The sequence below is a fragment of the Bombina bombina genome, chromosome 5 (genome assembly GCF_027579735.1).
Source record: "Bombina bombina isolate aBomBom1 chromosome 5, aBomBom1.pri, whole genome shotgun sequence".
In the NCBI taxonomy this organism is placed as follows: domain Eukaryota; kingdom Metazoa; phylum Chordata; class Amphibia; order Anura; family Bombinatoridae; genus Bombina; species Bombina bombina.
This window is the reverse complement of record NC_069503.1, coordinates 805,353,673-805,366,030: the sequence shown is the minus strand read 5'-3', so window position 1 is coordinate 805,366,030 and position 12,358 is coordinate 805,353,673. Positions and strand designations below refer to the sequence as shown.

At 44.8% G+C, this 12,358-nt stretch overlaps 1 protein-coding gene across 1 annotated transcript in view; it reads right to left on the bottom strand.

Annotated features, from left to right (window-relative positions):
• The window catches only part of AFG3L2 (AFG3 like matrix AAA peptidase subunit 2), a 231,269-nt gene that overhangs the window by 162,869 nt on the left and 56,042 nt on the right, over nucleotides 1-12,358 (bottom strand). Inside the window, exons 8-9 of the mRNA XM_053714902.1 lie at nucleotides 5,481-5,751; nucleotides 4,917-5,054 (exon numbers count right to left, since the gene is read on the bottom strand). Of these exons, the coding sequence (XP_053570877.1) occupies nucleotides 4,917-5,054; nucleotides 5,481-5,751 (409 nt within the window). The remainder of the gene's footprint in view (nucleotides 1-4,916; nucleotides 5,055-5,480; nucleotides 5,752-12,358) is intronic.

The window sequence follows — 12,358 nt, the reverse complement described above, 5'->3', positions numbered from 1 at the left end:
CCTTTGGATCATAGGTAAGATTGTCCGAATAGTCTCCATTTTGAACGATGGAACTCTTAGGAATTTGTTTAGGATCTTTAAGTCCAAAATTGGTCTGAAGGTTCCCTCTTTCTTGGGAACCACAAACAGATTTGAGTAAAACCCTTGTCCGTGTTCCGACCGCGGAACTGGATGGATCACTCCCATTAGTAAAAGTACACAGCGTAGAAACGCTTTTCTCTTTAGCTGGTTTGTTGACAGCCTTGAAAGATGAAATCTCCCTTTTGGAGGAGAAGCTTTGAAGTCCAGAAGATATCCCTGAGATATGATCTCTAAAGCCCAGGGATCCTGGACATCTCTTGCCCAAGCCTGGGCGAAGAGAGAAAGTCTGCCCCCCACTAGATCCGTTTCCGGATCGGGGGCCCTCACTTCATGCTGTCTTAGGGGCAGCAGCAGGCTTTCTGGCCTGCTTGCCCTTGTTCCAGGACTGGTTAGGTTTCCAGCCCTGTCTGTAGCGAGCAACAGTTCCTTCCTGCTTTGGAGCTGAGGAAGTTGATGCTGCTCCTGCCTTGAAGTTACGAAAGGCACGAAAATTAGACTGTCTAGCCCTAGGTTTGGCTCTGTCTTGAGGCAGGGCATGACCCTTACCTCCAGTAATGTCAGCGATAATTTCTTTCAAACCGGGCCCGAATAATGTCTGCCCTTTGAAAGGTATGTTAAGCAATTTAGATTTAGAGGTTACATCGGCTGACCAAGATTTAAGCCACAGTGCTCTGCGCGCTTGAATGGCGAATCCTGAATTCTTAGCCGTAAGTTTAATTAAGTGTACTACGGCATCGGAAATAAATGAATTGGCTAGCTTAAGTACTCTAAGCTTGTCTGTAATTTCATCCAATGTAACTGAGTTAATGGTCTCTTCCAGAGACTCAAACCAGAATGCCGCCGCAGCCGTGACAGGCGCAATGCATGCAAGGGGTTGTAATATAAAACCTTGTTGAACAAACATTTTCTTAAGGTAACCCTCTAACTTTTTATCCATTGGATCTGAAAAAGCACAGCTATCCTCCACCGGGATAGTGGTGCGCTTAGCCAGAGTAGAAACTGCTCCCTCCACCTTAGGGACCGTCTGCCATAAGTCCCGTGTGGTGGCGTCTATTGGAAACATTTTTCTAAATATAGGAGGGGGTGAAAAAGGCACACCGGGTCTATCCCACTCCTTGTTAATAATTTCTGTAAGCCTCTTAGGTATAGGAAAAACATCAGTACACACCGGTACCGCATAGTATCTATCCAGCCTACACATTTTCTCTGGAATTGCAACCGTGTTACAATCATTCAGAGCCGCTAATACCTCCCCTAGCAATACACGGAGGTTCTCAAGCTTAAATATAAAATTTGAAATGTCTGAGTCCAGTTTACTTGGATCAGATCCGTCACCCACAGAATGAAGCTCTCCGTCCTCATGTTCTGCATATTGTGACGCAGTATCAGACATGGCTCTAATATTATCAGCGCACTCTGTTCTCACCCCAGAGTGGTCGCGTTTACCCCTAATTTCTGGCAATTTAGATAATACTTCAGTCATAACATTAGCCATGTCTTGCAAAGTGATTTGTATGGGCCGCCCTGATGTACTTGGCGCCACAATATCACGCACCTCCCGAGCGGGAGACGCAGGTACTGACACGTGAGGAGAGTTAGTCGGCATAACTTCCCCCTCGTTGTCTGGTGAAATTTTCTTTACATGTACACTTTTATTTAAAGTAGCATCAATGCAATTAGTACACAAATTTCTATTGGGCTCCACATTGGCCTTTAAACATATTGCACAAAGAGTTTCCTCTGTGTCAGACATGTTTAACAGACTAGCAATGAAACTAGCAAGCTTGGAAAAAACTTTTGAAATAAATTTACAAGCAATATAAAAAAACGTTACTGTGCCTTTAAGAAACACTAATAAACTGTCACAGTAGAATTACAAGAACCAAATTTGTTATAGCAACCAAATTTTCACAATAAATGCAATAAGTTAGCAAAGGATTGCACCCACCAGCAAATGGACGATTAACCCCTTAATACCCAAAAACGGATAACAGATATAAAAACGTTTTATCACAGTCAAAGCACAGTCTCACAGGTCTGCTGTGAGTGATTACCTCCCTCAAAACTAGTTTTGGAGACCCCTGGGCTCTGTAGAGACGTCTTGGATCATGGAGGAAGGAATAGGAAGACTGAGTGAATTCTTACTGCGCAAGAAAGCGCCCAAATAGGCCCCTCCCACTCATATTATAGCAGTGGGGAAGCTCAGCAAACTGAATTTATTCAAAAATAACGACAGCCATGTGGAAAAATAATGCCCAAAAGATTTTATCACCAAGTACCTCAGAGAAAAACGATTAACATGCCAGTAAAACGTTTTAAAATAAAATTATTAAATGATACTAATAAGCCTGCTGCTAGTCGCTTACACTGCAGTGGGGGCTCAAATATAAGTTAAATGTACACAGTATTTACTTAGTGAAGTTCCATTCCCCAGAAATACCTCAGTGTAACATACATATATATCAGCCTGATACCAGTCGCTATTACTGCATTTAAGGCTGCACTTACATTATATGGGTATTAGCAGTATTTTCTCAGTCAATTCCATTCCTTAGAAAATAATATACTGCAACATACCTCCTTGCAGGTGAACCCTGCCCGCTGTCCCCTGATCTGAAGTTACCTCACTCCTCAGAATGGCCGAGAACAACAAATAGATCTTAGTTACGACCGCTAAGATCATACATAAACTCAGGTAGATTTTTCTTCTAATGCTGCCTGAGAAAAACAACACACTCCGGTGCTGTTTAAAATAACAAACTTTTGATTGAAGATATAAAAACTAATTTTAATAACCACAGTCCTCTCACACGTCCTATCTATTAGTTAGGTGCAAGAGAATGACTGGGTATGACGTAGAGGGGAGGAGCTATATAGCAGCTCTGCTTGGGTGATCCTCTTGCACTTCCTGTTAGGGAGGAGATATAATCCCATAAGTAATGGATGACCCGTGGACTGACTACACTTAACAGGAGAAAAGTGCTTATATTTAAATAGCAAACAAGAAATAAACACCAAGTGATATTCAAACCAAAGATACAAAAGCTATTTCTAAATATGATATAGCAACACTTATTTTCTTTTGCCATTACCTGATTTATATATGAGATTACTAGGTGCGATTAGATGAGCACCAAGGCAAATTAATAAAAGTTGTCTTAAATTATCATCATCATTACTACTACTAATAATATTGCCTTCTGTTATTTTCCCTTTAGTATTATAATCTGTTTGAAAAAGACAAAACGCTAAAAACTCTATACTGCAGTCTTAAAGGTACATTCCAGTCCATATGCATGGAAGAAGAGCCAACAAAGAAACTATTAATATAATTTACTTACCTTGTTCAAAATAGTGTCCTATTGATGCTAAAGGAACTGCTGCCTACAGCACTTTTCATTGCCCTCAAAACAGTGCACTATTAGTTCCACATGTTATGCAATCTCAAAGACCACCAAGAGATTTTACTAGCAAAATTCATGGAAGCATTTAGGGGTGTTGGAAAGCACTGAAGGCAGTTGCAACTTCAGCAGGAAGGACGGATAGGTGGACATAGATTTTATATGGAAATGCCTTTAGTTTAAAGGGACAGTCTAGTCAAAATTAAACTTTCATGATTCAGATAGGGCATGCCATTTTAAACAACTGTCCATTTCACTTTTATCACCAAATTTGCTTTGTTCTCTTGATTTTATTTGTTGAAAGCTAAACTTTGGAAGGCTCATTTGCTAATTTCTAAACCATCTTATCTAATTTTGACAGTTTTTCAGAATTAAACAGCGCTAGTTCATGTCATATAATGTCACAACATTGAGTTATTTATAAGTCGGCACTGATTGGCTAACATGAAAGTCCGTCAAAAACTGATAAGCGGGCAATCTGCAGAGGCTTAAAGTGAATGTAAAGTTTAATGAATAAGTGCTCGTTATCTAAAAAAATACTCTTAAAAACCAAGGGCACTTTACATTGAAGCTTCTTTTTTTAAAAATACTTAGCTTTTCTGTATGGAAAGTAGACTGGCGATCCTCCGCCCGCAGCTTCTGCTGTAGTTAGCAGATCGATGACGAATCTAGGCTCCTCCAATCGTTGCTCATAAGGGAATGCAATGATTGGAGGAACCCAGATTTAACCCCTGCTGGATCAGCACCATCTGTTTCTACAGTTTTAAGAGCGACCAAAGAGGGCAGCAACCAAATGCAAGGGGAGTACTCTTACAACCTTGTTGTTGCAATTCTGTTTAACAGTTTTGCTTGCATATTTCTACATGGAAACAGACTATGAGGCCTATTTATCAAATGTCTGTCTGACCTGATCCGACAGTGCGGATCAGGTCCGACAGACCTTGCTGAATGCGGAGAGCAATACGCTCTCCGTATTCAGCATTGCACCAGTTTTTTGCGTGCATCGGGTTAGTGTGTAAACAATAACTTTTTAACTTTTTCGCGCGTATAAAGCTTAGCACTCTCTAGTAATCTAGCTCATAATGTTTGGGGGGCATAACTCCCTGAATCAGTTTAGAGTACAGGCTTTGCCAAGTAACAGCTTTGGTCATTTTAGTGAAGATGGTTGCTCACTGCTGAGATAAAAAAATATAGACTATGAAAACAGACAAATAAATAATGTACCCTACTGTAATAAAAATGTAGTAAAACATTTTCCACATTAAAAGCAATGCTTTTTCAACTGTTCTGCAGTTTCCTGGATATAGAACAAAATGTGACCACATGTTTAGAGATTTCATTTATATGTAGAAACATAAGAGAATGCATATTGCTATTATGAGACGTTTAGACAAAATTAATACACAGACTCTACTGATGCACTCATTTACTTACCCGGGCTGGGCCAACGCCAACAAACATCTCTAAGAACTCAGAGCCATTGACTGTGATAAAAGGGACATTAGCTTCTCCTGCTGTGGCTTTTGCTAATAATGTTTTCCCAGTACCAGGAGGACCAGTCAGAATAGCACCCTGAAAAATGTAAGATGGCTATATCAAATAAAACTGGAGTGATCACAGTAAAAAGTTTAATTCCATAAATAAAAATTTACAATATAGCACAAATGAAAAAGGTATAAAAGTGATGCATAACTTGGATATGTTAATTTAAAAGCAGACATACACTCACGTGTAACATTCTAAAATGGACTCAATACACCTTTAGCCATGTTCTGATCAAGGTCCCCAGTGTAATTATTACTTTTGTACATATTTAGTGAAGTACTAAAAGGTAGGCGGATTTAACATGATGATGTTTTATGCACACAAGAAATAAAGAACTAAGGGAAGGGGGGAAAGAAAACATAAAAACAAGAAATTGAACTTTATATATGTGCAGTTGGTCATTTTAATGTAGGTTCATCATAACATATTGATATTTGGGGGGGAAAAAAATACCTTTGGAATTTTTGCACCCAAATCTTGATACTGCTTTGGATTTTTCAGGAAATTGACAAACTCCATAATTTCCAGTTTCGCCTCCTCACATCCTGCCACATCCTTGAACTTAACATCAATTTCATCTTTAAGAACCTTAGCAGTTGTCTCTCCAACGCTAAATAGACCTCCCATACCCCTGCCTGGCCTTCCGCCAGCAGGTCCTCTCCTTAATGTGTACAGGAGAAACCCAATAATGAGGACTGTGGGGAGCATGCTCAGAAGAAATGAGCTGTAAACAAGATAAACAAATTAACACCCACATATAGTAGCATAAAAAATTAGCACCAAACACACTGCAAAGAAAATATTCAAAATATAGATTTGGATGGCAAAGATGTCCTGTAATTGGTGTGGCATGTTTTACAAAAGCCTAATAAGTGAAATTCTTGAGATATGTACAAAAAAAAAACAACAACAACAACAACTGGATGAGTAAATGAAGGAACAAAAAATACAGGCTTATAAAACATAGTGGGTCCAAACTGCTAATGATAACAATTACAACTGAATTCATTTATAAAGACTATTACACAAAATTAATGATAAAATGGTATTTGATTTTAAGAAAGGAAAAAATAAATAAATGATTTTCTTTATTATCAATGATTTTTATACAATGCAAAAAAGAAAAAAATTGGGTATTTTAATTTATAATTTATATAATGTAGCAATACAAAATGATAGTCCGCTACAAAATATCAAAATTACTGCATCCTACGCAGCAGGCCTAACACACATCTGAAATGTGTCCAACAGCACCGTTTAACTGATTATGGATTGTTTAGAGGAAGTAGCAAAGCTCTTATTATAGGGGATAAAACAAGAATAAAACAGAACTATTTTTGATAGGTACTCTGACAGTCCTTTATTGAGTTCACTTGAACTTACAAAACAGAAACCACGAATATTTTTACTGTTGGCTGGCGTGGTGAGATTACATAGCTAAATTGTATTTAAGAGAGGTTTATCTTACTTTTTGGATGAAGGAGAGATTTCTACAATACAATACTCCAAAAAAACAAACAAAAAAAACGATTTTGCCTTATTTATATTCATTCTGGTGAGTTCTTGATCATCAGGTCCTTAGTGTTAATCGTTTCCTTCACTAAATGTATCTATTTGCTTATTGTAAACCTCTAAAGGGATTTAAAAGGGAAAGTAAACTTAAAAATAATGTTATATAATTCTGTACAAAACTGAATTCCACTTTACAGTGCACTTTCGTTATTTATTTTGACGCCTTTTCCTGTAATTTCACTCTGAACATGGCAAGGTTTCCAGTTCCTGTGAGACAAGCTGTGTCTACTGGAGTAACAAGTCTGGATTGGTTCATCCAATAAAAGTAAGTGGTGGGGGAAGTTTGAGCATTGAAACACAACTACAGCAAACAAACAACATATTCAGAACATTTTCAGACAGTTGGTAAGTCAGACTACCCTTTTGTGATTTAGAAAGAACATGCATTTTTAAACAACTTTCCAATTTACTTATATTACTAATTTGCCTATTTTTCTTTATATCCTTTGTGGAAAAGCATAAGTAGATAGGCTCAATAGCTACTGATTGGCATTGCTATTTGTTAAACAAAGGATATCTAAATAATGAAGCAAATTAGGTAATAGAAGTAAATTGGAATGTTTAAAATTGTATTCTCTACCTGAATCATGAAAGAAAAATTTTGGGTTTCATGTACCTTTAACCCCTTAAGGACCAAGGATGTACAGGGTACGTCCTATAAAAACTGTGACTTAATGACCAAGGACGTACCCTGTACGTTCTCAGGGTTTTCAATCGCTGGAAGCGATTGTGATCGCTTCCAGACGCTTTTAGGGTATTGCAGTGATGCCTCGATATTGAGGCATCCTGCAACACACTTTCTTAAGCATCCAATGCAGAGAGAGCCACTTTGTGGCCCTCTCTGCATCAGCCAGCGATGGTGCAGATCGTTGGTGGGTGAGACCCATTGCAGGGAGGCGGGTGGGCGGCCCATCACTGAAAACTTGCGGCCGGTGGGGGGGGGGGGGGGATGATCTCATTCTCAGGTGCGCGTGCAACCACTTAACAAGAAGTGGTGGGAGAGGAGGGTGGGAGGGGGATCTGGGAGAGGGGTAGGGTATGGGGGCGGGGCAGTTACACTACAGAAAAAGTTTGATTTATATAAATAAAAAAAATTTAAAAAAAAAGGGCAAATTTTATTGAAAAGTGGGTACTGGCAGACAGCTGCCAGTACCCAAAATGGCAGCAAATAGTGAGAAGGAGGTGTCACGGATACCGGGCGGCTGCAAGGGTTAAACCCCTACCCCCTACTACCTCACCCCTCATTTCTTGGCGGTTTTGGGCTCCTCAGAGCAATCTCGATCTCCAAACCCTTCCCTCTGGTAAGAAATGTATGTGAACCTTTTCTTAAAAAAGCTGATCCGTGACCGGAAAAACCCTTCTAGGCTGGCCGGGCTCCTGGAACTCCCGGTCGGCCGCATCAAGGCCAAACACCCGCTAGCTTCCACCCTGGTCGCTCCAGCGGCCCTTTGCCCCAGAGCTCTGCACTTTTGTGGATCAGTAGCCCCTAGGGAGTACAAGAGGTGGGATAATTACCGGAGGGAAGCTACTTTGGGAACCATGGGTTTTGGACACCCCTACCCCCCTATCTTTACTGGGCTGTAACAAATAACGCCGCTTTTTGGATGGGGGCATCTGGGGACCGAGAGCTTTCAAACGACACCATGGAAGTGCCGCCGCTCCCAGGGACCGGCCAAAACCACCACCTCTGGGCCCTGGGACTCTGGGGGGACTGTGGCAGCTATGGCCGGCGCCATCCTGTCTGGAGGAGCGGGAAAAATTGTGGGATGAGTCAAGCGCTTATCAAGATAAGATTCTGTATAAAAGATATGTGTTTTCCACAATAAAGATAGTTCTTGTTTCACCTGAATGCTAGTCTGTCTAGTTATTTGGGTGGGCTCCTGCTATAATCACTTTCTCCGCTACATATCGGCAGGTTCCAGGCATCGGGAGGATCCATTGGCGGAGCTACCCAGTCGGAGTAGCCGGGATCCGTCACAGTGGTGGCAGCGGTGGGATGCTTCCGATTACCTGGAACGTCCAAACCACCACCTGAAGTCCTTGCCGGATGGAAAAGTATCACAGGCTCCGGAAGGACGCACTGCAGAGTTTACTGCAAGCCAGAGTAGGAGTAGCTGGTAACAAGACAAAGACTGCACTCGTAGCTGAGCTGATGAAGGGTGATCAGGCTAACAAGCCAGCGATGGGTCGGATGATGACCAAAGCAGTAGACGGCCCAGTACAGCCTCAACCGCAGAGACCACCATGTTGGCTCTCCAGAGGAAGATCCAGTGGCAACCTCTATGGATCTAACCCCCCGAAGAGATTGTTACTCAGGTCATTGCCGACGCCACTAAGGTACACTTGATGGAGCTGCTGAAGTCTATGGGGGGAAAATGTGCCAGACCCCTAGCTTCTCCTACCAGACCCAAGAAGCTACCCCATGCCGCCTTCCGGGCTTTCCAGGATGATGGGGCGGAGGAGATCGACTGCTATCTTCAGCTGTTTGAGACCCAGTGTCGGTTGCAGGGGGTCACCGATGCAGACCGAGTCACTATCCTGCTCTTGAAATTGGCCAGCAGGGCTTTAGAGGCTTTCCACACTGTACCTTCAGAAGACAAAGCAAACTATGATCGGTGAGGGAGCCCACCTTGTATGGACTCATGCTGGAGGCGCACCGGCTGAAGTTCAGAGAACTGAAAAGACAAGAGGGACAGCCCTATACAGAGTGGGCCCACCAGTTAACCCGGTCTTTGGACGCATGGTTCACAGATTGCCACATAACCACCCTTGGTGAAGCTGTACAACTCGTTCTTTTGAAGCAGTTTTATAACCGCACCCAGGCAGAAATACGGGACTGGGTCAAGGACAAAAGACCTACCACAGCTGACCAAGACCCCAGAATGCCCGCCCGTACCCCGCTCTGCTACCACTCATGCTTGACCCCCAACAGCCCCAAGCCCGGCTGGCTCCTGTTTCCCTGGCCGGGGCCAACAATGCAGGGGGGTGCTACAAGTGTGGACAACTCAGCCACTTCCAACGATTCTGTCCAACAAAGCTAAGAAACCCCTCAGCCCAGCAGCCGAGGAACTCCTCCCCGGCCCAGGGGGAGGACCACTCCAGCCAGGACCTAACAGGCCACTGCCTACTCTGCCTATGCAGCAGGTCCTGATAGCTATGCAGAATAGCCAGATGAGGAAGTTAGTGTTCTGCATGAAGTCAGCTTGGTGACCCAAGATAACCGCTGGAACCATAGCCAGGATGTCTGGTTCAATGGGCAGGCGGCCCAGGAATTAAGGGACACTGGCGCCACAGTCTCCCTGATCCAACCCCACTTAGCCCCCACATCCAGTCGAACCGGGAGGACCCTTGCCATTCAGGTGGCTGGTGGAGCCATGTTACATACCCCACAGCTTGGGAACATCTGAACTGGGGAGCCGGCTCCCGTGATGTAGAGATGGGCGTCATGCAACAGCTACCATGGCAAATTACCTCAGCCACCTGGCCTCAGCCTTTGTGGGGAATAACTTCCCGGATGCCTACCCAGTAACCACGTGCCAGCAAGCCAGACGCCAAGCTACAGCACCAGCTCCGGGGACCCAGGTGAGACATTCCGCCCGGACCTTCCCCCCTCAACCCTGTCTCCCCCCTCTGACTTCGTCAAGGGGAACCTAAACGACCCGACCTTAGCCCCTTATCGGGACCGAGTAGAAACTGACCCCCAGGGCCCCGGCCAGGATCGGTTCCAGTGGGAAAGAGGGCTCCTGTACCGGATCTCCGAGAGGAGAAAAGTGCCCAAACGTCAGTTGGTTGTACTGAAGAGGTTTCGGTCCGACTTACTGCGGATAGGACATGATATTCCCTTTATATCCCTTTAGCTGGACATTTAGATCAGTCCAGAACACACCACCGCTTGACCCAAACCTATTTCTGGCCAGGAATTACAGCAGACATTAGGGACTACTGTAAGTCTTGCGAAGTGTGCCAGAAAGTAGGTAAGATCGGAGACCATACTAAGGCCCCCCTGCACCCCCTCCCCATTATCGATTAACCCTTTAGCAGGATTGCAGTCTATATAGTGGGTCCATTAGCTCGACCCAGACCCAATATCCAGACGGAGACCATAGCAGATCCAAAGCTCCAGATATTCACCAGGGTAGGCTTTCCCCAGGAGGCGATTTCTGATCAGGGAACGCAGTTTACTGCGGAAAACAACCAGCAGTTGTGAAAATTGTGCGGGATCAAACTTCTGCATAGTGCCCCCTACCATCCTCAGACGAATGAGCTATGTAAGCGGTTCAAAGGGACCCTTAAGCAGCTGCTTAGGACGTTCTCGGCCACTCACAAGGACTGGGAACGATTCCTGCCGTATATAGAGAGGTGCCCCAGGAATCCACAGGCTTCTCACCCTTTGAATTAGTATATGGCCGGAAGATAAGGAGACCCCTTGACTTAAGAGCCCACTGGAAAGGGATGAACGCCCGAGTTTAGGGACCGACTGAAGGATCTCGCCGAACAGGTGCGAGAGAACCTTCGGGTCGCCAAACGTAAACAAGAGGTGGTACGACCGGAATGCTCGTACCCGAACCCTGACAGTAGGACAGAAGGTCCTCGCCCTGAAGCCTGTCAAAACAGACAAGCTACAGGCCTCCTGGCAAGTACCCTACCGGGTAGTGGAACAACTGAATGACACCACCTACCTGGTCGCCAAATGCTCAGATGACAGGGTCCGCCGGACCTTTCATGTGAACATGTTGAAGGCCTTTGTAGAAAGGGCCAAGGATGTGGCCGCTATCTGTGCTCCGGCAGTAGAGGACTCAGAGTCTTCCAATGCCAGAAATCCCCGGACCAGGTGAGACCCACCAAGGCATGGCCGACATACCCCTAGACGAGAGGCTAGGGTCGGTACAGAGAGAGCAAGTCTGACACCTTCTGGAAGAGAGACAAGACATGTTTTCCACAACGGCCATACACCGAGTGGAGACCCCGGGACAGGCTCCCCTACCGACAGGCAGCCTACAGGGCTCCAGAGGCAGTCCGGGACAGCATGCACCGTGAGCTCCGGGGAATGCTGGACCTTGGTGTTGTTGAACCGTCCAGCAGCCCCTGGGCCTTCCGGTTGGTGTTAGTACCCAAAAAGGACAGGACTACCCGGTTCTGTAGTAGTCCCGAGTTGATGACCTATTACATAGAATCACCCACGGCAACTTCCTGACCACCCTCGACCTCTGCAAGGGATAATGGCATATCCCTTTAGACCCTAAGACTGTCTTCATCAACCCCTTTGGCCTCTACCAGTACAAAGTAATGCCGTTTGGGATGAAGAACGCTCCAGCCACCTTCCAAAGGATGGTGGATCGTCTACTGGATGGCCTCCAGGACTATGCCTGCGCATACCTGGACGACATCGCCATTTATAGCGACACCTTGGTCGCTCGGAGGTCCAGTACCTAGGCCACCGAGTGGGCTGCGGTAAGCAGCAGCAAGAGCCTGCTAAGATTGAGGAAGTGGCCAACTGGCCCACTCCCGAATCAAAACCCAAGTGCTAGCGTTCCTGGGAACCGCCGGTTACTACCAAAGATTTGTCCCCAACTACGGCTGGCCGGGCTCCTGGAACTCCCGGTCGGCCGCATTAAGGCCAAACACCCGCTAGCTTTAACCCTGGTCGATCCAGCGGCCTTTGCCCTAGAGCTCCGCTCTTTTGGGGATCAGTAGCCCCTAGGGAGTACAAGGTGTACCAGAGGGGAGCGCCTTTGGGAACCAGGGGTTCCAGGGGTTTT